This window comes from Lottia gigantea, assembly GCF_000327385.1.
Source record: "Lottia gigantea unplaced genomic scaffold LOTGIsca_33, whole genome shotgun sequence".
In the NCBI taxonomy this organism is placed as follows: domain Eukaryota; kingdom Metazoa; phylum Mollusca; class Gastropoda; family Lottiidae; genus Lottia; species Lottia gigantea.
Genome location: NW_008709110.1, coordinates 333,262 through 360,863, shown reverse-complemented (window position 1 = coordinate 360,863; position 27,602 = coordinate 333,262). Strand labels below are relative to the sequence as shown.

The window sequence follows — 27,602 nt, the reverse complement described above, 5'->3', positions numbered from 1 at the left end:
ATATTCATTACCTTCTTCCCTTGTTAGAGGATTCTGAACAGAAATTTTATTGGCCTATTGTCTTGCCATGGTCTTTGTTATGAGGTTTGAAAAAGAAGTACCGGTACAATTCTGGTGGCATAGTTTATATCAGTATGTAATGCAGAACTGTGTTGAATACTGACAATTCCAGAAGCACGCTCAAAAAGTCATTTCTTTTATGCACCAAGACATTTGATACAAGGATTGACGTCTGCCAGGTGATTCGGTGCCGAAGGTTCGAATGGTCAAGAAAAGAAAAATTCTGTGTCAATGCTTTTGCAAGTCAACTAGGTGCTGGCTTTCACCCCCTAATATCAATCTTTTCAATACTGCAGAATAGGAATTGGTATAATACATATAATTTCATTATAAAATTATTGTAGTATGAAGATTTGATGGAACAGTTTAAAGAACTACATAAACAAGCTGAACAGTTAAAAGGATCTGGATACAATACATCTGAGATCAGAAAAGATATCATGAATATGGAAGAAGAGAAGGAACAACTAAACAAGAGAATTGATAGACTAAGGAGAAAGGTAATTTTCTAACTCTCTTTTTTACTTTACTAAATGAAAACCTGAAACAGGTTGTTACTCAGAGTTTCTTGTTACACTATCACCTATATTTATGTATATTCTAGGTGGAATGTAATGAATATTTCAGGTTGAATCTCATCCTAATTCTCAAAAAATGATGAATGTAGCAAGAATGTTGCGAGTAGAGAGAGATAGAGAAAAGAAAATTGGTGATCAAAAACAAGAACAGCAGATGTTGGTGAGTGAATATTTTGTATATGATATGTTTTGTAATTTCAATATGACTTAGCTGAGTTTTACACACAAAATTTGACATTTATATGAGCTAAAAATTCTCCAATGGAGGTTAAAAAATAACTAAGATAACATTTATGTTTATTTCAAGATACAACATGCTGATCAAAGAATTAAACGAATGCAACAACAACTAAAAGATATGCAGCAAGCTAGTGTTGGGGCTACAGCTGAAAGTATGTGTTAATATTTTTTTTACTTGGAAAATACCAAACTTATTGATTATCCATGTTATAATGACATTTCTACATAATGTATACAACTAAAGAGATACCCTTTGCTTTAAACTACATGATTTTATGAACTCACTTTATAATCCGGAATTCAATTCTTTCCAAAGGTTACTAATTTTTTTTACTAAATTGTGAGGATGGCATCATATGTGATGTAATGTTTGTATTTTGTAGGTTTAATAGAAAGGTTAGAAGAAGAAACTAAGACTAATAATTATTTAGTGAGAGAGAAAATACCTAAAGATGTAGCTGCTAAGAAGAAGAATGTACAAGATCTTCAAAAAGTTGTATCAGAACCAGCTATGGGACAGTCTGATCTTAATGAACTTCAACAACAGGTAACAACCTTTACTGTATGAGTTGAAATATTTACAAATTAACAGCATTAGTCAATCTTTGAGACAACTTTGTGTTTCTATTAGTATAAATGGAAGTTGTCAAACATATAAAACATATTCTGAGTTTTGTAGCTTTTATAGTTTAGAAAATTGCAAATTATTGTTTAGTGAATTAGTGACACAAATGTATTACTGTAGTGAAGTATTTTGTGTTATAGATTCAATCATTAAATATAGAAGTTAATGAATTGATAGAGAAAAGAATGAGAGCTGGAGATCCTTCTGATGATAAACTCTCTCTATTTAAACAACAGGTAATAGATTAAAATCTTATTTCAGTGTACTACAAAATATCTTTCTTGAATTCGATTACATTTTCAACAGAATTAAACTACCTCTCAAAGAATTGAATTAGTTCATATCCAGTTGCTTAAGGATAATATAAATTCCTCAATATATATGTTGTTTTATTTATTTTGAATGTTATAACTGTATTTATCTAGGCTGGTATTATAGTACATAAGAAAGAATCAGTTGCTGAGAATCTTAGAGCTGCTAGGGAAGAGTATAGTCAGGTTGTTCAAGAAGTCAACCAAAAACGTGAATTAGCTCAAAATTCTGATGGAGGTGAAGTTTTGAAAGGAGAAGAGGTTAGTTTTAAAGCTGTCATTTTCCTCTTGTCAATGAATAGGTGTGAAAATGTTTTTTCATAATTATACAAATTTTGAGTTAATATTTGTCTGGAATGAGTTGTCCTGATTTTGGTTGATTATATTATTTATATATTACAGTTTAAAAGATATGTAAATAAATTGAGAAGTAAGAGCACATTATATAAAAAGAGAAGACAAGAGGTAGCTGAATTAAAAGCTGAAGTAGGAATTTTAACTAGAACCTTGGAAATTCTACAGAAGAAAGAGGATACTGTTAATGCACAGTTGGTAGGTTTGGTCTTTGATATATGATATGCTGTAACTTGTTCAAACTAGTATACTTTGAATAGAGGTTCTATTTTAAGCAGTTTACTCTTGCTTCTTTGATTAACTAACAAAATTGTGATGACTGCCAATAAGTTTTTAAAGGGATATTTTTTTTTAATTGGATCATATTTTTTTATCAGCATCCTGATTGCCTTATCTTTCAAATTTCTAACCTAAAATGAAAAAAAAAAAAGAATTGAAAAGATAACCAATATCAGAATTTGCAATATCTGTTTCTTCAAGTCTAAAGTGGAGAAGAAGAAAGGTGTAGCAGGTTATCGTGAAACTCAAGATAATCTAGAGAAGGTATCAAGTATGAAGAGTGATTATGATGATGTGAAAGGTAAAACATTAGAAGATATGTCGGAGATGGTTAGAAGATTACATATGGAGATACAACATAAACGTAGTACCTTCGCTCCTGTTTTACGTGAAATTAGACCACTTCGAGAACAAATGCAGGTATGCCCAAAGCTTTTTTTACGATCCACATACCTTCAAAGATTATATCATGATCTTTAAAGTAAAAAACATGGTTTTTAAGCCCATGTAAGCTATTGTTATTGAACTAAGGAGAGATAATATATAATATATAATTTAGTGAACATGGAAAATTGGCAACTCTTTGTCATTCAAACATAAATTTGATTGTCCTATTGGAAAGAGTAAATTCTTTTCCATATTATCTTATGCAAAATGGGTAAACAAGGTCGTATAAATTATGAAACTTTTTTGTGATTCTAGCAACTAAAGCCAGAATATGATAATAAGAAAGCATCCTATGATAGAGCTCAGGCTGGTCTAGAAAGTAATATGCAGAAACTAGAACAAGAAGTACGAGGTTATCGTGAAGAAGTCAAAGCTGAAGAATCAAGGTACCACTATTTTACTGGAATGACAGCTATCATGGAAAAACAACAAGAAAGAGTTAATGATGAAATGAAAGCCTATGTTTCTAGTGATCCTAATGAAAGAAAGAAGACCTACAGGTTTGTCAAATTTTAAAGAAACTAAGAAAAAGACCTTGTATGTAGAATTAACAATTTTTGACAAGTTTTGGTTTTAAATGGTACCTTGTACTAGTAAAAGTAGTATTCAATAGGCATAAATAACATTAATTTTATTCTTTTGATCTATATGTATGATGTGTGAATGTATTCATTTTAATTCTTGAAATATTTTTCAGAGATATCTTCAGTAAGAAAATTCAAGAACAAAGTAATCTGGGTACAAATTTAAGAGAAAAACAGAAAACTATCAGAGAAATGCATGAACCAAACTTACAACAAGTAAAGATGTGGAAAGATCTATCCAGATTGATGGAATGTAAACGTCAGTGTGCTGAGAGAGGAGCGGTAGGAGGAATGGGGGGTGGTATGTCTATGGGTTATATGGAGCAACCTCCTGCTTTTCATGAAGAAGATAGACTTGTTCTATAAAAATGTCAATTTATGACACATCAAGACCAAATCTTCTTTGCTTATTACAAATTAGTGTAATTATGCTTTGATTTGTAGGCCTATATTTAACTATGAATTTCGTGACAGAAAAAGAATACCATGTTTTTGATGTATATTTATGTATTACTTAAAGTCATAAGACATCTGTCATAAATATTTTAGCAGTCCACCTAACTGTTCAGTGTACTGTTTTCAAATTGATATATACATATATATGTTTTAGTTTCCAAATAATTCCGTCCATGTCTATTGTTTATTGGTCACATATTCTATTATAGTTTGATGTCATTTATTAATGTTATTTAATTTATTAAATAGTTTCAAAGTGTTTATATTTTTGATATATTACTTATAAACAAGTCGGTAAATAGAGAACTACAGACAGATCTAGAATGTAATTCATGCCCCTTCACTGACCTTGGAATAAATAATTGTTTAGAGGTTAGAGATTCTGCCATTTGAAAATTATATGAAACAGTAAAGCAAAGATATTTTTTGTGGCTTTATTTGTTATAAACAATGAATATAATTGACTATAATTGATAATATTTCTGTGAAATAATATTGACTGTTTTTTTTGGGATTTATAGAGAATAATTATATTTGACACATAAATAAACATATATATATATATATGTATAAAACTTAAATTGTAAAAAAGATTTAAAAATATCAAGTTATTAAATGCTTCATCAACTAGTTTTGGGACCTTGTAAAAGCCCCATCAATATTGTGGAGGCAATATAATGTATTGCTACCAGTATTTTGATTATTAGGTAAACTATGATATTTTGCTGTGTGTTTCATCAATGTCCAATTTGTTGTGAATGATTTTCCACAGAAATTACATTTAAACACTTTCTCTCCAGTATGTGTTCTCATATGGTATAACATTTGACTTGACTGAGCAAATTTTCTATGGCAGACTTCACACTCAAAAGGCTTGTCTCCAGTATGTATTCGTATATGTATCGTTAAATGATTTTGTCTAACAAATGACTTGTCACAATATGAGCACAGAAACGGACGATCATTATGATATTTCATGTGCAGATTTAAACTATGTAAACTACCAAATGTTTTCTCACAAATACTACATTTAGATAGATGAAATGATTGATCACAAAGGTGACATTTAAAAGGTTTATCTCCTGTGTGTTTATTCTTGTGATATTTTATTTGGTTTGATTGTGAAAATGACTGACCACAAACATCACATTTATAGGGTTTCTCTCCTGTATGTTTTCGCATATGAATTTCTTACTATTTCTAAAGAGTGTTTTATCACATAAAAGGCACTGAATGTTTTTTATGGCACCATGGGTTTTTATGTGTTGTTTAACACCGAAAGAGGAACTAAAAGACTTATTACAAATATCACAATAAAAGGGATTTTCTTCAGTATGAATCCTTTTGTGACTCTTAAGCCATTCTGGTCACATTTATAGGGTTTCTCACCAGTATGTGACTTCTCATCATGGACAATAGACGGAATGATTCTCCACATATATCACATTTATGGGGTTTTTCTCCAGTATGCATCATCATGTGACTTCTAATTTGACTTGACTGGGTAAATTTCTTATCACAAACTTCACAGTTAAAGGGTTTTTCTCCAGTATGTGACACATGTAGTTGGCATATGAAGAAACAGATTTACTACATACATCACATTTATAAGGATCATCTTTGAAATGGACTTTAATATGTGTTATCAATGTTTTAACACAGGTAGAAGGTTTACCACAAACACCACAAGTAAAGGGATTCTCCTCTGGATGTTTTTTCATATGGTTTTGTTAGAAATTGGATTTCCAAAATGATTTAGAACAAACAGTACATTTAAAGTTCTTGTTCTGCATGCTCTTGGATTCCATGCTTGAAACCTGAAAAATAGAGGAACTTGTTTATATATGTGTATAAAGAACCAATGTTCTATCTTTAAAAAAAAAAAAAAATTATTCAAGATATTTAAAGCCTTTGGAACAGTGCCAGGTTGGAGCAAGCTGAAGAAAAAGTCGATGTAGATTTCATTGAAATCTTGCGTCAATCTTTGCCAATGCTTGTAGTTGATCGGAGATCTTAGATCTCTTCAATTATAATAAAAGGGATTGGAAAAAAATTTCAAGACAAAATTAATAATACATTTATTAGTTAATAATAGAATCTTCTAAGCTACTTCCCCAAAAAACTAAAAATTTCACAGAATAAGGGAATGATTGGTCGAGTAAATTCGCATAAGAAACAACGTTCTTGAACTTATTTTGAAGTTTTCAACTTAAACAAACTCACCCTTTTAGGACTTCAAAAGTATATTTAGGGAGTACCTTAGCCTTTATGTACTATCCCTATGCTAAAACAACAAATCTTTTTACAAATGACATTATTTCTTTTTTATTGGAGAGTGGTTTCGTACTTTTAAAGGAATAAAAGAATGAATCGTTTCGTCGAAATATTTTGGGACGTTTCGTATGAGGATCAGAAATTGTATGTTCTGATTTATGGGCTACTGACTGTTAATTTTGGGTGTGTCCAATATTCGTCAAATTTCATTTTTGAATTTGCAGTAGGTTGAATTTGGAACTTTCGGTTTGTTAAGTAGTGGCTTTGATTTGATTATCAAACTATAAGATCATAATGTAAGCGTCGGTAAAAGAAACTCCATACTTAATTTCGGAAAAGAGTTTCTTCCAAGGAATTGTTAAATCATGACGCCTGCCTATCATTATGTTAAAATTCAGTTCGTTGATCTTGTGGTTGGTGTCGGTAATAAACAATGAAACAACGTCACAAATGGTTTAGTCATTATTTTGCTGGTAGAAGTTGCTGCAGTCGGCCTAATGTTTACTTGGCAGCGTAAACAGGATCAGATCAAATAGGTGGATCGTGTACATGGTTGGTTACCTTATGCAGAGATATAAATCGTATAGTCAGGTAAAATATGGTCTTGTTTTAGGTTGAAAAAATATTGGTACAGTCTCTATAAAGGAATTTTAATAACACAGGGCCGTTTTGATAGAGTTCAAAATATTATATCAGGATCACTGATAGTCAGTTGTTCCTGAAATTATTACCATTATTGAGACACTGTAAATTAAGTTTTATCACCATAAATTTGTGTTCTTTTAAAAAGTTGTTGTCATGGAAATCGTGTTGTTAAATGTAGTACACTGATCAAGAATGATTTTCTTCAGGCAAGTCCAAGCTGTTGGTGATTGTGATCTCATAGAAGATTAATAATAGAACTGGAAGGTGGGTGAAGCTTTACCCTCTTCATGGGTAGCATAAAAACAAAACAAAATGCAATGGCTAAAGAGCGCGGGTCAAATTAAGTCTGTTTCAAAGAACACGATTTTGCTTTCCATTCAAATGTATTTTACTCGAATTCAAATGTTAACATTTACATTTTATTTATGTCGGTGGAAGCGAATAGACACAATAGTCAATGAGCTATTTTCTATTTATGAGCAGTTATAAAATGATGTTGATTATATTTCTTGTTTGTTGTTCCAGAAATTGAATTGTTAGATTGTATAGATGTTGTGCTGTCATTAGTTATCATTATCTTAGATTTAGGTGAGTATACTTACTGTACAACCACTGTATCTACTTAACAGGTTTTGGAATAATTTTGGTAACAGACATATCTAGTTTGAGATCAATTTTCTTCTCTTTTCTTTGTGTTCAATCGATGGTGCAATTTTCTTTTTTACACATACCTTAATTTTTATTTAAACGGATGAAGAAGCACATGTATATCCCTCTGGTAATATTAGATTTAAAGACACTGTTGATGCTGGAATGTTGAAAACAGAAAACAAACAATTGCCAATGATACCATATCACACCACTTACGATTGCTTGTTGCTCCACTCGAGTGAAGCATAAAGTGTACATATATTAGTATAATTGCATTATATGATGAAATTTTCAGGAGCTTTATTGATTTGTATTTCGACATGTAGAGAATTTGCCTCTGTTTTAAGAGGTTTTACTACAACGGAATCTGTAACCCAATCCGAAACCACTGCCCGACCAACATCACCAACTCAACAAAACCAACACAGTGAATCGCCAATAGCAAACATCTCTTCAACTAAACCTCAAGAAAGCTCATCAGCAAGGGTCGTGGTCTATGATTTTAATTTGCCAAGTTCTTCCACTGAAACTAAAGATAACACTGGTTCTCAATTAGATACTCCAATTAAAAAATATCTCACCGACAATATGTTTCAAGAAGATCTCGATTGTTTTAAGTATCAGCGGGCCTTTCAAATTTATCAGTCTAAAGATAGATTAGATTCGGATATTTCCACTGAATCGCAAGAAGTCTCCGAGCAAAATTCAGAATATCAAACGCGGCATTTGCACTCGTTAAAGGATGTACAAGTTCTTCGTGATCAGATAGCATTACGTGAATATCTTTCACGTCACAGTTCTTCAGTTCGTCAACCACATCAAGTTTCAGCATTCAATTGTATAGCTCACAACCTTTCCAGTGCAGATGATGATGATCTATGCGACGTGAGAGATCTGAAACCCATTCAAGAATCAGCAATTTACACAGGTCGTATGGTCGAGGATATAATTCGTGAGGATGATGAAATTACTAGGTTAACCAGAGAACTTTCTTTGGAAATAATGGAGTCTGTTGCTATGGATGTTAAATTCTTGGAACAGTCAGCGAAAAACGTACATGAGTCTGAACAGCAAACTGATCCAAATCCAAAACTCTTATTAGATATTGAAAGAGATTATCTCTCTCCGAAACCAGATGATAAAAGTCCATTAACTTTTGATGACCTCAGAACCCCAACGCCAATTGATTGGAACGAAGTTCCTCAAGGAGAAGCAAGCCCATCAGCTATTCCAAGTTGGGCAGTTCTACCTGAATGGGCATTAGACAAAACAGAATAAGAGACATTTTTAACATGGTTATTGCGTTTTTAGTGCTATGTATCTTTGCAAAATAACTGATGTCTATGACAAAATTGTATTAAATCCTGAAATTAATGTGTCTTTTTCTATAAGCCAAGAAGGGAAGGTCAACCCCCACCTATCCTGCATACATCATGAAAGAGAATAAAGGTCTTCTAAATCAGGTTGTCGCAGTCGGAATGGAAACGCTGTTATCGAGACATACGACTTCCAACATATACCAAATGGATAGTCGCAAATTCCCAGACCAAGGTCGACGTCAAGATACATTTTTAAGAGCGACCGATGACACGTGTTATTGCGACCATTTAGTGATAATGTGCTCAGATCAACTTAATCTAGCTAATAATCAATGTCAACCGCATGGTCGACCTGAGTCTCCACCCCTTCAAAATCCTAGGAATGTGTAAACTTTTTATATTTGAACAGCTCCTCGTTAAATCCTTATCCGAATTTTTTCTTTTTCAGTCAAATTGTAAAGGAACTATTGTTTGATTGTTTGAGTCCAAAATATTGTATGAATCCATTAGCAGCGCCAGTGGGGGCACATAGTGCGCCTCACCCCGTCCTCCATCATAAGAAATATCGTTTGTACCTCCAATTGTATCCCCACTTAATTTCTTAAAAATTTAGAAATATGGTTTTTAGACTCTCCATGGGTTGCTTGAGCCCACAGCGTTTCCACAGAGCTTCCGCATTTTCAATTCAGCCTCGACACTCCGCCCCCATTAAGTTCTTCTTGTGACCCCGGTCTCGGAAGGCTTGCGCCGCCACTGTACAGATCAAAATAGGCTTTGTATTCTATCAAGCAGCCTAACCCCTATCAAATCTTACTACAGACGGTCAACTTTTTAGACTGATAACGAAATTTATCTAGTAAGGATAAGATTATCAAGGATTAAAGATTAGAATTACAACTGACACATGTCAGTCAATATGACAAAGTTTATGCCAAGTTATGATATGTCAATATGTATCTAAGAATAACAAGAGATTAGATCGGATGTATCAATGAAATGATTGACAGGGGTAAATACTAATCCTCGTATCTAAGATGTGGGTCATGATATCTGTTTTGTAGCATATTGCTTGATGTGGTACCTAAAGAACACATCCGGTTACCTTGTGACATACATTCAACAGACTATATGGTACCCGAATGGACGCTACTTGGACAATTAAACAATCTGATATCAATAATAGCTTCATTCTGACCTAAAAACTACGACTTTGATCTTAGTAAGAAATATTCTTTGCTTGGAGGCATTTCAAAATACGACGATTAACCCAGTTATATTTCCATTGAGTAAAGTGATATTTTACATGGTTAAAGCCACAAGACAAAACAGAACAAAAAGAAGTTGAAAATTCCCCCGATTAATACTTTCAGATTCGCCTGACAGTAATGACATGTTTAAGAAACATTTCCCTTAATATTGATGGAAAACCGAGGAAAGGGAGATCAGATCAAAATGCCATTATAACAAAACGTAAAATAAATGTAAATTCATTTCAATTGTAATTGTAGTTGTTCAAAATTTTACTAACAAGCTTAACATATACTACTGAAGTACTTAATCAATTCATCATCAATTCACAAACAAAAGTAACATTTTCTTGGATAAACTATTTATAGTAAATAAATACAATATCACCTTTACGCCTTTATTTTAGAAGGGACCGTGGGGGTATTAATCATTCATTTTGAAATTCAATTTACCTTAATAGTTGTTGTCAAGAGATTGTTTTCACACCATCGAATGGTTAGTTCCTCAACCTCCGTCACTAGCTCACACCCTTGTCGCGGAAATTTAAAAAGTATCAAATTAATGAATTTTAATATTTTGATTTCTAATCTTGGTCGTGTTCTCAATTTCCTTAATTCGTGCCGGAAATTATGAATTTACAGTGGTCAAACGTTTTAGTAAAAGGCTTAGATTAAATGTTTGGGCGGTCCCTACTGTTATGTGGCCAGGATGAAGATAAATCAAATTTTACTATTGCTTGACATTTATCATTTATGTCTATTTCTGTTGTTTCTGTAGTTGTATGATGTTTTGTATGTTTAGGGTCATGGCCTCAATAATTAGAACTTACCTAAATTTTTACACAAGAAAATACTTTCTACTTATACTCTGAGTTTATTCTAAAAGAAAAACAAAACACAAACAAATTGTAAAATAGATATGCTCCAAGTACTCATATTAGTGTGTGTACATTGTCATATAGTTTTCAAGAATGAAAGGGGTTTCCCATTCTACAGAACGTTTGTCATGCAAAATACTTAATATCCGATTTATACTCTTCACAGAAAATCTGGGCCGGCTGTTTGCGATTGGAATCCCTTAGTTGGAAATCACAGGTTTCTCAATCCATCCGTGTGCACTGCTCAATGCTGCCAATCTTCTTGAGCCCAAATTTGATTTCTTAATTCCGCTATGCTAGCAACTCATTGATCATTAACCCTTTGTGAAGATTCCTGTTTCAAGGCGTTAAAATAATCGCTCACACACTAAAAAAATACACCAAAAGAAAAAACATAAAACCTAAAAAAAAAAACAAGACCGGACTTTTGTCTCATTAACTGAAGACTACAAAGATTTTTTGAATGGTTTATAAATCTCCATTTAGTCTTTAGGAAAAGGGGATTTTGATATATTGGCACCTAGCAGTACATTTATTTGGAAGAAATGACAACATATAATGTAGTCTCATGAAGGTGTTTATAATGGCACATATCACTGGACACTGACAAACTGACATTGAACAGACAAAAATTTAAATCAATTTGGGTTTCAATCCATCCATAATTCAAATAAAATTATCCAATTTAATATGTGGATTTCATATTTCTGAATATTGAGTTTTGAGAATGCCCCCTTGACAATTTTCTGACCCGTACCCGTACTGCAATGCTATATTGAGTTACCAACATGTCATGTCCATATTTTATTTTGTAAAATGTCACAACAACCCAATAACAACTCCCAAGAGACGTAGTCTGGCATCTGGATTAAACTTTTTCAAATTAAACTTGAGCTAATTTAGAATGACCATTAAACTGTGAAACAATAGTAGAGTGATATGAAGGGGGCATACTATTTGTAGAACAATGGTATTACACTATCATAACATGTCTATATTGAATAGAATGGGCGGAGTTAAATGGGATGGGCCTATGGCAATGACATATCTTATAAAAACCCGAGGCAATAACTTCATAATTTGATTGTCTTTCACTCTTTATTTTCCTCATTAATCAACGCTTCGTTTTACCACTTTCATTTAAGATCATTATTTCCTACGTCAAACCGTTGCAAAGGTGGCTTTTTAATTTTTTGTTTAACTTTTGGGATATATTTTTGGATTTTTATTGCTTTTTTGTCAACAATGAATTTACAACAGTTTGTGGCAGTGGAATATTTTACATCGTCAATATAGACAACCTTTGGATTTTTTATTTGATTGGATGTAAATGGCGGTGCCGTCGTGGGTTAGTCACTTTGACAATTTCAATCGGCCAAATGCTAATGGAAATAGCAGTGGTCTAAGGCCATTGACTAATGATGGAACAAAACTACATCGTTCTCAGTCTTTGATACCAGACAGTTCCTGGTACGACCACAGAAACCAGTCGGTAAGTTACCTTTGCAAGGCATTTAAATAATACATCACTTCCCATTAACAGTTTGTTGCATTATTGAAAGAATAAGCAATTACAGTTGGTATATATTTTATTCAAAACCCGCTTCTTGGTTGAAACTTCAGTGCTCTGTAGACAAAATATTGGCGAAAATTGCCGATCTCTCCTTGCTTGAATTTGTACAATTGAATTTAATTCATTATCTGTCAGTAGTGGAAATTAAGGAAAATGGACTCCTATTTTAGAGTTCCAGATTCAAATTCTTGATATTCTAGAAAAGTAGACCTAGGCCTACATTAGTTCTGAAAAATGATGGTAACTGAATTATGTAGGAAGGAAGGAGCATGTTACAACTGAGGTTTATTACATAAAAATAAAGAGTTAGTTGTAAACCTTGTTGTTCATAAATCAACTCTTCGAAAGATATTAAAAATGTGGTCATTCAGAATATTGCAAACTTTATGTAGCTCAATCGAGTTCTTTCGGTGACTTAGTAAATGATGTGCTTGCACGCTTCTCTGGTGTTCTCGGGTGTTTCCACATCCTGGGTCTTTGTAGCTGGCTTCGAGTGCTTCCAGAGGTCTGCTATATGAATTCAGTTCCATACAGAGTTACTAACTGACTTCGTGTGCTCCCACACCCCTACAAACTGACTCCATGTGATCAGTCCTACTACCTGATTTCGTGTGCTTCCACAGCTTTAGCTAATGACTTAAGGTTGTACTAGCATCAGAAACTAACTGACCTTCAGATGCCTTTTCAGTTGTACTGAGATACATCAGGTACTTTTTCACATTTGCTTAGGTGCTTTTTGGCAACCTTTCTTACTGACTTACTAATATTACAAAACTAACTAAGAGGCTTACTTGGCAGGTGTGGTCAAGCCAAACTAATACGGAGACATTTACTGAACTAAACAAACCTTTTAATAGCCATTACTTGCAGTCAGTCAATCTGGAAAATGTTTCGTGTTATTTTTTTGGTAGTATAATGTTTACCTGTATATTAAAGATATTATTCATGTTTTAAGTATGTTTTTTTTCCTACAAGTTAATTAACATCTTTAAGTACACCTACATAAAACTCTGAATCAGGTTAAAATGTAATGGAGTTTTGGACCCTAAAAATAATTTTCATTCGTGGTTATGAGGATTGAAAATAAGATACTATTGCATGCATCAAAGGGCTTCGGTTATTTTCATTAATCTGCATCACCGACAAAGGAAAGTGATTTCAAGTTACAAATGTATTACATGTATCTCGATTACTGAACATCTGAGATAGTAGTGTTGTGGTAGCACTTGAAGTCAGTTAGCAGAACTGTGGAAGCACCAGAAGTCAGTGAATGTCTTGATTCGTTTGATAATGATGATACAGTCATGTGGAAGCATATGAAGTCGGTTAGTAGGACTGTGGGGGCACCAGAAGTCAGTTAGTAGGACTGTGAGAGCACTAGAGTCAGTTAGTACGACTGTGAGAGCACTAGAAGTCAGTTAGTACGACTGTGGGAGTACTACAAGTCAGTTAGTACGACTGTGGGAGTACTACAAGTCAGTTAGTAGGACTGTGGGAGCACATGAAGATAGTTAGTAGGACTGTGAGAGCACTAGAAGTCAGTACGACTGTAGAAGCACATGAAGTCAGTAAGCAGGACAGTGGGAGCACTATAGGTCAGTTAGTAGGACTGTGGAAGCACATGAAGTCAGTTAATAGAACTGTGGAAGCACTAGAAGTCAGTTATTAGGACTGAGCATTAGAAGTCAGTTAGTAGGACTGTGGAAGCACATGAAGTCAGTTAATAGAACTGTGGAAGCACTAGAAGTCAGTAATTAGGACTGAGCATTAGAAGTCAGTTAGTAGGACGGTGAGAGCATTAGAAGTCCGTTAGTAGGACTGTGGGAGCATATGAAGTCAGTTAGTAGAATTGTGGAAGCACTAGAAGTCAGTTAGTAACTACGAGAGCATTAGAAGTCAGTTAGTAGGACTGTGGGAGTACTACAAGTCAGTTAGTAGGACTGTGGGAGCACTACAAGTCAGTTAGTAGGACTGTGAGCACTACAAGTCAGTTAGTAGGACTGTGAGAGCACTAGAAGTCAGTTAGTAACTATGAGAGCATTAGAAGTCAGTTAGTAGGACTGTGGGAGCAGTACAAGTCAGTTAGTAGGACTGTGGGAGCACTCGAAGTCAGTAGGACTGTGAGAGCACTAGAAGTCAGTTAGTAGGACTGTGGGAGCACTAAAAGTCAGTTAGTAGGACTATGAGAGCACTAGAAGTCAGTTAGTACGACTGTGGGAGCACTACAAGTCAGTTAGTACGACTGTGAGAGCACTAGATGTCAGTTAGTATGACTGTGAGAGCATTAGAAATCAGTTAGTAGGACTGTGGGAGCACTAGAAGTCAGTTAGTATGACTACGAGAGCACTCGAAGTCAGTTAGTAGGACTGTTGGAGCACAGTGAGTTAGTTGGTAATGATACAGTTATGAAAGACTGTAAATTCAATGACTAAATCCACAGAGATTCACCGTATAGCACTTGACATAGCGTTATGAAGATGACAACTGAGATGATTCTAGCTTTCTTAGAGACTCTCTTGACGATGTAGCTTTGCAAGGCATATGACTGAATAAATTTCTTTGAACAATTTCTTCTTAGGTCACTTACTTACTTCCTTGTTTCAATAATAGAAATGAAATGATGGCTTTATGACCACGATATTACTTTGATTGATTGATTGGTGTTCATGTTCATGTAAATGAACATGCAATGTATTATTTAATATATAATTAACAACATTGTAAGGGTGAATATGGGGAAATTTGGTATTAACTCTGGACGAGGACATGTGTGTTGAATACATAATCCAGTATTGTCGTTGCACTTCTTTTTACATATTATTTAATGTTAATGCTTAAAATGTAATTACCTAAAAATTGAATAGAACATATAAGAATTCTTTCAAGATGTAACTCAGGATCGGTCAAATTACTACAAATCAATGAAGGACTGTTATGGTTGAATCAGATATTTCAGGATGACCATTAACTACCGAAACGAAGGCTGGTTCAATTTGATTTGGTGGCTGACATGAAGATAGAGTTATAACCTTCGTGTAATGCAATACTTTATTTCATTTTTTCATGAAAAAGTGCAGGGTGCAGGGAAATGCTAAATAACAATTTTAAGCAAGTTTCCCCTTTCCCTACAGTTTCTTTATGTTTTGGTATTTGTCGTGTTGTTATTGCCAGACTGAACAAAATACGACAGATGTTACTTTTACATTAAGATAGGATATGAAATATGTGTATATCAGAAGAAGCTTAAAAAAGATAAATACAGACATTGACCATGACAAGAAAGTTGCTTGTTCAGTTTCAAAGTGACAAAAGGCTTCAAACCGGCTATTGCTATATTAACGTTCTGATGTAAGAGGGCGTATATAGAAATGAAATGCCCCAGGTATTTATTTTTATAGATATAAGTAAGTGTAAAGATGGTTTAGAAAGATATCGGCATTAAATGATCCTATTTCAAAAGTCCTAAAGGTGAATTTTATTCAGTGTTATCTCAAATATTTATGGCAATGTTTCTTTAAATAACCGTTAAATTCCAGAATTTGACACGTTGAATAACAATAAAATGCTCGCAATGACCTAATCTAATTCAGATTAGATTACAATTTCGTTTTTTTTTCTGATATTTTTTGTCTCCCTTGTAAACTAACTAGTTTTATACCACAATCCCGTTCTAATGACGTTATTGATATCCAATTAAAGCGTGTATTGTAGGTTTCTTTTCTTGATAACAATTGTGAGGTAAGGAAACCCAGAGTAGAGCAATATGGCAATCTCTTTGTGTTTTGCTATCCCAATATTAGTAAGGTATTAAGACCATTTTTTTGTCTAGTCTTTAAGGTTATGGTTCGGGCTAGTTTTGTAGGATTGATCTTTTAAGGCGCACTGTCATTTTCCTTCTGGGGGTTTAAAAATAGATTCTAATCAAGGTACCGGTACTTGATTCACGATGACACTGGGGGACAAACCCCACCTTCAAAATCAATTAATAACGAGACATATATCTAGCGAGACATCAGATATAATGTCAGAAATATAATTAAATCACACCTTTAAACTGACTGACCTTACTACAAAAAACCACATTTCCCTGTTTATTAGCTAAATTTCTTTTAATAACGTTTTCTAAATGGTAAACAAGTGGTTGCCTAGATACGCACTTCCCTGATACATTTTCAGTATATCAAGGGGGGTCACCAATCTCCGTCAAGTCGAACCAAAAATCTAATTTATGCATTATATTGTTCATATAAACAAACACACAAAATTTAATAAAATTTTGACATAAACTTTCACCTCTATGATACCTTTATACTAAGTCAAGGGCAATAACTCAAATTCCGTTGATCGAAAAATCGTTGAAGATCTCATCATTATAAATGATCACACCAAATTCCATTTAAATCTGATGAAAACTGAAGTCTCTAATGTGTTCACAAACAAATTTTGACGCGTTATTCCTAAGTCAAGGGCAATAACTAAAAAACCGTTCATCGGAAGATCGTTAACTCCGACTTGACCAAGATCTTATCATTATAAATGATCACACCAAGTTTCATTTAAATCGGATGGAAACTGTAGTCTCTATAGTGTTCACAAACAAATTTTGGCGCGTTTTTCCTAAGTCAAGGGCAATAACTTTAAAACCGTTTATCGAAAAATCTTCAAATTCGAACTTGACCAAGATCTGATGAATATAAATGGTCACACCAAATTTCACCAGATAAAAACTGTAGACTCTATTGTGTTCACAAGCCAATTGTACAAAAAAAAACTTTCCGTTGAGCCCTACTTGATAATTCTGTGTCCCCTGCATGTCCACCTCACTTAATGATCAATGGAAACTCCACTGTTGCCGACAGCTTAGGAAAGAATGCAAATTTATCAGAACTTCAAATATGAGATTACTGAACAAATTTCATATCTCAAGGGAATTAACTGTGCTAAAATTTTATATCCTAATATATTTTAAGATTTTGTTAGCCGACCTGGCGTCCCCTAAACGTAGTAGTATTGGTTGAATATTATTCTCTAGATATCAATAGTTTTTCACTTTAATACTATATACGTTATAAGATCCAAACAGTTTTGTTAAAATTAAAGGGGAAGGTTCGCTAAGTAATGGTGTTTACAGCTCACCGTCGTTTGAGCCTTCAAATCCGTGTATGTCCAGTTCGAAGAAGTAAAAGACGACTTTCTTTTCTTTATACTGCCATATATAGAGCAGACATATATGGAAATGGAAAGAGAAATTCCTAGTTTTTGGGTTTTTTTTAAAGGAATTTTGCGATTTTTGTACACTTCTAGTACTAACTTCTGAAGATTATTTACATATTTAGTCTTTATACGGTCACAGATTACCAGTTTGTTCCCGTCTTGACTTGTCTTTACCTTCCCCTGAATCATAAATCGAATGTGAACATTTCTTTTTCGTTTCAGTTGAAATTCCAACCAGTTCGATGGCATTCTAACTACCAGAATAATAATGACAGTTCTGTATCTTTACCACGAAAGCTTTCTTCTCCTGGAAATGGGTTGCATACGATTCCTGAGGATAGCTGGAATGACAATGAGCAGTATTCAAATAGACTAAAATATATTAAAAGTGTAAATGACTTAACTGAACAACGTGAGAGGCGACAGGTTTTTATGTCACCTAACTATGGTTCCCATGAGCATCTTCTCGCCTCTTCAGAAAGGGTAGACTCAGAAAAACAAGCAAGACGTCCACAAAGAGGGATTAATCCACCTTCTAGAACACGATCAGAGCCAGATTTAGTGGATGCGGTTCATCCCAAACCTCCGACCAAACGCAAGACAAGTGCAAGCCCTTTTCTTACTCCTGAAGTGAATTCTGACACTCTTAGCGAGAAAAGTGAAGGACGCCGCAGTAGTCGCAGTGCTGTAAGTGTTGCGTCTACGAATAAATCGGAGTTTAGCAAAAATATAAACAATTCAAGAAGACAAAGTCTTTCACCAAGTTACAGAGAGAGTGTTCGACGTGGTAGTGAAACAAACAGTATAGTCAAACAACCTATACATAAATATCCATCATCCCCTACTAGCGATTCAAGTCCCTTTGCTAAAATTGAGATCCCTGTTGAACTGTTAGAAACACCCTCTAGACGATTAAAGAAAATCCTTGGACCAGTGATAATGTGTGTTTTGGCTATAACATTAGCTGGAAGTCTTGGAATAGCAGTTTATTTTGCAACTGTGTTAAAAGGTAACATGCATCTTTACATGTCATTTGATTTATTTAATTATCAGTACAATTCTAGTAAAAATTCGTTTTTGATTCCATTCTCGATCTTTAAACCACAGCTGTCGAAATATTTGTCGCATTAGCCACACTCATTTACTAATACCCATTCTCACAATAAAACTCCGATATGCAATGTAATTAGAGAATTAGATAACAAAAAGCATTTTCAAAGTAGATACCACACAATACTTGAGTATGTCTGCATTTGGGAAAGTAAAAACACGCCCTGAAGCCTATCGATAACCCAGACGGCGACGTCGGATTTTTATTTACATTAAGATATTTAAACTGATATAACGACTATATGCACAAATATGCCCCTTCAAGATAGATGCATTTCTCAGATACATATAATTTAAGAAATGTTTATAATCATTTGATCAAACAGGGTCATAAACTCTGCTTCTTCAAGTAAAACTGTTTAACATGATGACCGAAATTTTCAAAACGGAAGTTACAAATGATATTAATTAAAGATGTTCATTTGTTCAAAGTATGTTATGAACACGTGCGGACAAGTACAGCTTGGATACAAGTTGCATGACCCCAAATGATACTCCTCTGATAAAGGTTACAAGAGAACTAACATGGGTCAATGCAAATCGCTACATTAACAAATCATTTATATCCCCGGTTAAAAGAAAGGGTTTAAGATACTATCCTTGTCTTACACCTTTTTAATTTATTAATTAAATTTTGTTAAAACATATTAATTGGCACACAGATTTGGAGCGCATATATCTTCGCATTAAATTGAAAGAATATTGTAAAATAAAATCTATAGTTTAATTAGTATGCATGGCAATTGCAACCAGAGCTTTTTTGAATAAGGATAAAACTCTGAAAAAAACCATTTTTTTCTGTATTGTGGTTTAAATGAATATTATTTTTGAAAATAAAGTTTATATTTCGACTGGCAATAATTAGTGTTTCAAAAAATAATGTCATATTGTAAAAGAAATTGTTGAAATATGATTGACTATTAACGATCAGCTCCATTTACCACAAATATGTAAATTGGACTGATATTTCCTTATATAAAACATATAACCCTAAGGCCAAGTTAGACAATCCTTAATCTGTAATCATACAAAATGTTTTATTATCTGATATATAACTGTAAATTTTTAATGGAATAGAAACTGTGCCATGGTTTTACAATTTCTTTACAAAATTAGGCTTTCGTAATATTAAAGATCGGAGAGAACTGAAGGTTCACTTGAATTTCTGTAACTAACGATCACTGTATGAACCAATCAGAGTTGAAAAGTCTGAAAGTCATGATGATTCGAACAAGTTCCGGATATATATCCAACTGGACTACTGTACTTTAATAAAGCTCGTATAGGGAAGCAGATCTATGCTTTGAGTGCTATTTGCATTACCAAAACTTCATACCTCAAATTTTGCATAAGGTTTAGAAATTGCATCCAGAATGAACACCCACATGAAACAAGGAATTGACCTTACGTTAAAAGGTTTTATGGTCGTCCAAACTTATGTCATAATCTTAATTTACTCATACAAGTTGTACTTAATGTAATATCAAACCGTTTGATCATGAGGTTTATTTTTATCACCGCATTTACAATTTGGTTAATTGGCATTACCTCATAACATTTAAGTTAATTTGCCACCACATTAATACTTATAAGTTACCGAAATCCTAAAATAGCAGTAATGGTATCACATTCCTAGTTAAGCTAAGAATAGTATGATACTGTAACTACCACTTTATGCCTTCCATATACAAACATAGCTCTAGGCCTATAATCATTAAACTTATATATTGGACATTGCTAATGTGAAATTTATATAACATTGGTCTTATCAGCCAGGTCAAATCAATAATGACATCTTAGACCATTAGGAAAGGTTTAAATCTTCATCACATGTAGTCTGTCTTAATTAACGCTATCACACAAAAAACATGTTTTTATAATGCACCATGTATGCAGTTCTTTTGTCAGAGTCTTAAAAGATTACAAACTAGACTGGTTGTACATCAAAAACAATAATTCGCATCAATTGACATATTGTGAAATTTGATGAAAAAAACACACATTTATGTAGGTTGTACTCATTCTATTCTCTTTATAGTTAAGATCAAAACTATATACTAAATTAAGATTATGTAAAACTATATACTAAATTAAGATTATGTAAAACTATATACTAAATTAAGATTATGTAAAACTATATACTGTATATCAGATTTGTTTTGCATAAATAATTTGAAAAAAAAAAAGAAAAAAGTACTTGACAGGACCTGGTGGTAAATTTGGAACAATACTTCCCTACACTTTCCATGCCTGACTTATATCAGCTAATTATTCGGTGTTGGTGCATTTTAACGTCTTAATATACACAGTATTCATTGTCAGATCCATGTATGCTAAGACAACACAATGTGAACAAGGCTATACACGTAGAGCGCAAAAGTCGTACAATACCTTAGTTTTAGTGCAATTTAGGCTAAATGAATGAATATATTATTTTGTAATGGTCAGCATTATCTGCCTACAATGCCTCCGCAATTCAGCCTTTTGGCATCAGCAACATGGTAGTTGTGAGCGTTTTTCAATCAACGATGCTAGAAGCACCTATATGTACTTTATGCAGTTTATTCACCTCTGTTCATTTTTTTCAGAAACCCAAGACAAACAAATAGGTATGTATCAAATCCAATTAATGAGCTTTTATTTTTGATAAATCTATCTTTAGCGAATGACTTGATCGCAACTTGCTCGAGGCAACTGCATAAAACAAATTCTTAAATAATGATAATCGTTTTAGTCTGGGCAACAATGTTTACGGGCATTTCATACTTTATAGTTAGAAAGAAAAACTTAATCGACACAGTTATTTTCCACTAAGTCATTGACTTATTAAAAGTTTGACTTCATAAGTGAAAAAATAAAGGAAAAAGTATGGAGCGAAATATCTTAGTCCTCGCTAGAAGTAATTTGTATTGGAAAGTAACTTATTCGCAAAAAAATATGACGGTTGTTATGCATTTTGAACATTAATATTCCATATTAACTAAGATTCGCACTAAGGCAGCATTCAACGACTAATTACCAAAAAGCTTTTCTATGTAGGACCTTAAAAACTAAACATTCTTATCACAATTTTCATTTGGCACAGTTAAACATTTTTTTGAATAAGATTTCACAATCGGTAAGGTTTCGATTTGATTGATTTCTGGACAAACCAAAAGCCAGACTTTCATTTTTTTTTTCTTGAAAAATACTAATGTTACCGAGAAGAATTGATTTCTATATCAACTGTTTAGATTTAACCGGTAATTATAGGATTATGTCCCTATACAGTCAGTGAACGTGTAAATAATGTGTGTTGAAGACACGTGCCATGTATTGGATGATATAAGTATATTGTAAACTACATGTCTCTATTGTGTCATTTTCACATCACTCATAATGTCACAACCTCAATTGTCAGTATTTATCTTCATCGATTTCAACAGCGTGGGACCTTTTTTAAAATTGATTTTAAACATGATCGAATTATGTAAAGAAGTCTATTTCTGTCAAAATGACATATTGTGTCATATATTTAAACACAATGATATGTATTTATATCAAAATTATAACAAATTAACTATGATCGCTTTAAGAAGTACAATTTGTTTTTATTATTCTATTTCCCAAAAGTTATTTCCTGTGACTGTGTTTTTTTTTTTTTTTTTTTGGTAGACTGCTATTCAATGCATTATATACACATAAACATTTTGCGACATATAAAAAAAATATGCCCCAAAATATTTGACCTATTGCACTAAACAATTGTTCCTTTTTGTACCTCTGCAAGTTGGTGCACGTCAAGATGCCATCAACACCTTCATAGAAATCATCTTTCAGACAAACCTAGGTTATATTCTTTGTATTGAAAATTCTCAAACTCGATATTAGGAACTGAAGTCTATAGGCAAATTGACCACCTTCTGACATAAATATATTGTTACTTCTTTACAGACTTCCTACATGCACATCTAGAAATGTCTATTAGAAACCAAAATATTAACTCATTGTCATCAGTTCAACGAGAGATGATTGCAGTGACTTATTGTAAAACGGTGAGTATATATGTATAAATATGGGTATTATCCTTGTCTTTGAGATAGTAGTAACCTGAATTAAGACATTCCACATTTCGAGGCAAAGTCCGTATACATAATGTTTAGAAATAAGTAATAAATTTAAGTGTTTATTCCCTGTGATATGTGCGATTTTGTGAATTTGAATCTGTTCAATGTAATTGGAACGGAATAACATCATTAAGCTATGAAGTCGCATGATAAAATTGAATAAAACATTAAGTATATGGTCTTAACCTGTAAATAAAATCAATATTTCAGATGGATAAATTTTATATTGGAAGTGAGTTGAGAACAGTCTATCGAGGTTGTGAAGTGATATCTTTGCGGTGAGTTTAAGATTACTTATAGATATTCTAAATCAGGAAGATACGATACGTACAGTGCTAGTTATAAGGCCAAAGAACTTTATTTTTAGGAAGAGCAATGTTACAATACAACTGCTTAACCCATTATTATATTTATTTTCTCACTATGGCATTATAAGAAGTTCCTGATAGTTCAAGTGTTTTCTTGGTTATTAAATAGGTAATGACAGACTGTCTTTATATTGGATGAATAGTATCCTCTGTTGACCTATTGGGAATTTTGATATCGTTTCATTTAAAACATCTCTTTGAAAATACACACCTTTGTTTCTTTACATTATACTATATTTTTTATACTTTAGGAATGATAAGATCAATTTCACACTGTTCTTCACTGATGATCGGTATACACCAGGAGAAGTAATCATAAAAGTTATACAAGATAAAGCTCCCGCTACCAATGTGCCTGGTACAGCTTCACGTCTAGTCATGGTTGATCAATTGACTGTGGATTTAGCTACCACTAAAATCAAATTAGAGACTAAAAAGGAATCGGAAAATTTCAATAAAATCATATTTGATGATCCTGGGATAACTACCCCTATACCTCGGAGACAAGAAGATGTTACGACTAGTCCGACAACATTTAGGACTACATCTACTACTACTGTTGTTTCAACAACCAGTCAACCGACGACAACTAGTGCAGAAGCAACGACTTCCAAGTCGATAGCGACAACGGCTTCAACAAATATAACAACTTCTCTTACATCTACAATTACATCCTCCAGTACAACTTCTGCATCAAACGCAGATCGTAAAACTATAAAGTTAGAAAGTGAACATTTTTCTGATTCTGTTTTGTATCTTACAACGTCTAAACCCATTCGTACAAATATTGGTATGTATTACTTCTGCTTACTTACTGCTTTTATGAATATATGCATATTTAGTAAGCAGAACTACAAAAAATAATAGGGGGACATGGGGTTTAGAAATCGTTTAGATGTGAAATTAGAACTTACTATCTTTGCTGTTTGTCGGTAAATAGCATTTTTTGTCTATCTGAATGTGAATATCGGTTTTAAACGTGCACTGATAGCCCTAATTTAAACTTGTCTAATAAATATAAATATGGGCATTGTGTTTTGAATTTATATCAACGCTAAGCCATCATAAAAATATCAATAATATTTAAATTCTAATATTCAAATTCACCTAAAAACCCAGAAGAATTCAATTCATCAATGAAACTGAGATAATATTCCTCATTCATTCAGTCATTTTTTTATTCAATCATCTTTTCATAATAAGCCAGGCATATAATGGATCAATTATATTTTTTCAGTATCGACTGAAGAACCCAATCCATGCCATGGTAAGAATGGCAGAGGCTATTATCCACATCCGACAGAATGTAACTTGTATTATGAATGTCAGAATAACAAGTCTGTGTTGTTATATTGTGGTGAAATGGTATTTGATTTTACTAGAAATGTATGTGTGGTCAAAACTCCCGAGTTTGATTGTCCTAATAACACCATCTTCAAGGCATCTTCAATACCACCAGATGTTATAAATGAAGTAGACAAGAACCGAACTGCAGCGCCAGGTATATACTCTTTTCAGTACGACAATGTCAGAAAGCCTGTTAGTGCAGATAGGATAAAATCCCCAGGAGCGAATTAGATCGAGTTGATTTTCCCATTTCTAGATATAAAAAATCATGTGCTTTTAAATTGGATGTATGCACTGACAAGATATTTTTAGGCTTGCATAGTTTGTAGGATAAGAGTAAACTTCGATTCAAATTGTTAGACCCTGTGGATACTGTTAATTTACTAAAATTAAATTTGACGTCAGTAATTTAATTTTACTTCGCTCAAGGATTTGCCCATTTAAAAGTTAAAGTATTAAGGATTATTCCAAATATCTAATCTATTTTCAGTTTACGAATGGGATCCATGTAGTAATCACGAGGGTAATTATTTCCCCCACCCTGTTGAGTGTAACCTGTTTTTCCAATGTGCTCACGGTAAATCTGTTTTGACACTGTGTCAATCGGGACTTCTGTATGACTGGGAAGCTAAGGTGTGCACCAAGAAATCACCAGATGTGGTTTGTCCTGATCCGTCAAAAGCACCACCCAGACCAGATAATATTGAAAGTATATCACCAACCCAAAATTCAATGTATTCTAATACAGTTCCTTACCCAACAAGACCAGGTAAGTGATTGGTTAAAAAGAATTTTTAGAATCAAAATTCGATAGATGATTTGAAATACACAATAAATTTCACCTATACCGACATATAACTTTTTGATATTTTTAAATATCTCCTGAATGTTTGTTTTGGTGTAGATCGCTATTCCATGGGTACCTCAACGAGTTTGATGATCGCTCGTTAACCTTTGGAATTTCAGCCCCGTTTTCCTGTAATGCAGATGTGTCTGAATGACGTGACTTGTTGAATGAGACCATAAACCGGGGTCCAGTGCGGCTCGGATTGTACCATTAAAGATTTCCCACCAATTTGAAATCAAAACAGGGAACGTTAATGCAGCTGGCAAAATTACCAACCTTTACACTGCATGACGTAGTCAATTTCATTAGCCAAAACCCAGAAAAGAAAAACGCAAAACAAGCTTCGGTGCAAATAATACTACATAGCTTTCTTATTCCTTCTTATTCAGCTTTTGGATAGTGAACTTATTCTGTCATTCTTATATTTCAGCATATGATAGAGAACCATGTAAAACAGATACCACTGATGGTCACTTATTCCCTCATCCAGATGATTGTACCAAATACATCTTTTGTGACCAAGATGTTGGTAAAGAGATGCTTTGTTCTGGAGGACTAGTGTTTGATCCTAATATAAACGCTTGTCGTAAATCATCTTCAGAACTACCTTGTCCAGATTTCAGACCCTGTAAAGGTATCAATGGAGGGTATTTCCCTCATCCGACAGATTGTTCCAAATTCATCATCTGTGAGGCCGAAAGGGAAATTGTTCAAACATGTTTACATAATCTGGTATGGGACTACCAACAACAAAGCTGTGTTAGGAAAACTGATGCGATTGTATGTCCGTGATAAGCATGTAATGATGTTTTAATTACTGAATCGCTTTTCCTGTTTTGAAAGCAATGATACAGAAATCTGTCAACGAATTGGAACAATGAAGCGATGTAAGCAGCTGGGCTGACGCATTTGTTCACATTAGATAAAGGATATATAAATTTATCACAGTTCTTTTCTAACACCGATAATGTTAGCTACGGACAGTTTATAAAGACTTGTATGTACATGCATGTTCCTGCATCTGGTACCGGTGAATAAATTTGTGCTTTTTTACTGTGGTATTGCTCTATGACTGGGTTGTAACTCGCGTACATTGGCAGGCAATTGTCGTTATTTTTTAGGGTGGATATTTAATTGTTTATTTAATTCTGTATTAAAGTGCTTATATTATCTGTTTGAGCTGTAAATAATGTTGAGAAAAATCTAAAATTTATTTATCTTCCATATTGTTTCCCTAGCGTTCTCCAAACTCAGTTACATTTTCCATTTCTGTGAATATTCACCTTGGATATAAATCATTTCAATAACCGAAAGTCAGATCTGCCAATGCTTTGGGGTTTTTGAACAATTGATCACGTTTTGTGACCTCCCTTGTTCAAATATTCGTGTTACAAGTACATGTACCTCTTTGGTCCCTTATAAAAAGTTAAACAATAAATGCGTTCATTAAATAAAGTTTTATTGATATAAAATATATTCATATAAAAATTGATGTAACATATTTTTGGAAGGGTAAATTTAAAGTCAACTCATCTGCTGGAATGTTTCCTCGCTGAAGACCTAATAAACCAGAATAATCTCGTAACGTTGTCGTCCAGTCCTGGCTAATTGACTTAAAACTCACCCTTTACAATTTATATTTACAGTTGCATTAATATCAAAAATTATGGTGGTTGATATAGGGCATATGCATCATGAGCTACTTGAGATTTCTAAGGCGTTCGTACCTTTGCAGTTGACATAAATGAATACATATTATGTCCTATACCGACCACTATACAAAACAAATCAAATTATCACAATATTATTCACAAATTCTCGTCATATCAGTATTATTTTAATATAGGAATAATAGTAGTAAAGACATTTGTGTCCAAAACTGTCTGCTCCTTCCACCTTCATCTACACTGACAGCGATGACATACTTCAATCGTAATATGTCATTGATATTCCAAACCCCCCTCCCTCAAATTATATTGACTGTAATTCTATCTTTCGTATTACTTTGATACCCTCTAAGTTCAGAACACTGTGCGCAAAAAATAAATTGATTTATTAAATCAAAATTTATCTCCGGGCTAATCAATTG

The 27,602-nt window shown here is 33.4% G+C and overlaps 3 protein-coding genes across 3 annotated transcripts; 2 read left to right on the top strand and 1 right to left on the bottom strand.

Annotated features, from left to right (window-relative positions):
- Positions 1–4,561: 4,561 nt before the first annotated feature.
- Positions 4,562–5,491, bottom strand: LOTGIDRAFT_120126 (hypothetical protein; the record flags this gene model as incomplete). The annotated part of the gene is made up of 3 exons (XM_009058180.1): positions 4,562–5,124; positions 5,211–5,297; positions 5,335–5,491. Coding segments are annotated over 3 exons (807 nt in total), but the record flags the coding sequence as incomplete, so codon positions are not given.
- A 1,082-nt stretch (positions 5,492–6,573) lies between these two features.
- LOTGIDRAFT_232882 (hypothetical protein) lies at positions 6,574–8,876 on the top strand (the record flags this gene model as incomplete). Its single annotated transcript, XM_009058179.1, has 3 exons — positions 6,574–6,631; positions 7,379–7,441; positions 7,800–8,876. 3 exons carry the CDS (start codon positions 6,574–6,576, stop codon positions 8,780–8,782), a joined length of 1,104 nt encoding a protein of 367 aa, XP_009056427.1. The 3' UTR covers positions 8,783–8,876.
- Positions 8,877–12,278: 3,402 nt separating this feature from the next.
- Positions 12,279–26,710, top strand: LOTGIDRAFT_232881 (hypothetical protein; the record flags this gene model as incomplete). The annotated part of the gene is made up of 9 exons (XM_009058178.1): positions 12,279–12,440; positions 17,958–18,744; positions 21,434–21,454; positions 22,779–22,879; positions 23,162–23,229; positions 23,571–24,109; positions 24,557–24,820; positions 25,157–25,435; positions 25,944–26,710. The coding sequence occupies 9 exons, from the start codon at positions 12,279–12,281 to the stop codon at positions 26,303–26,305; spliced, it is 2,583 nt and encodes an 860-aa protein (XP_009056426.1). The 3' UTR covers positions 26,306–26,710.
- Between the last annotated feature and the right edge of the window lie 892 nt (positions 26,711–27,602).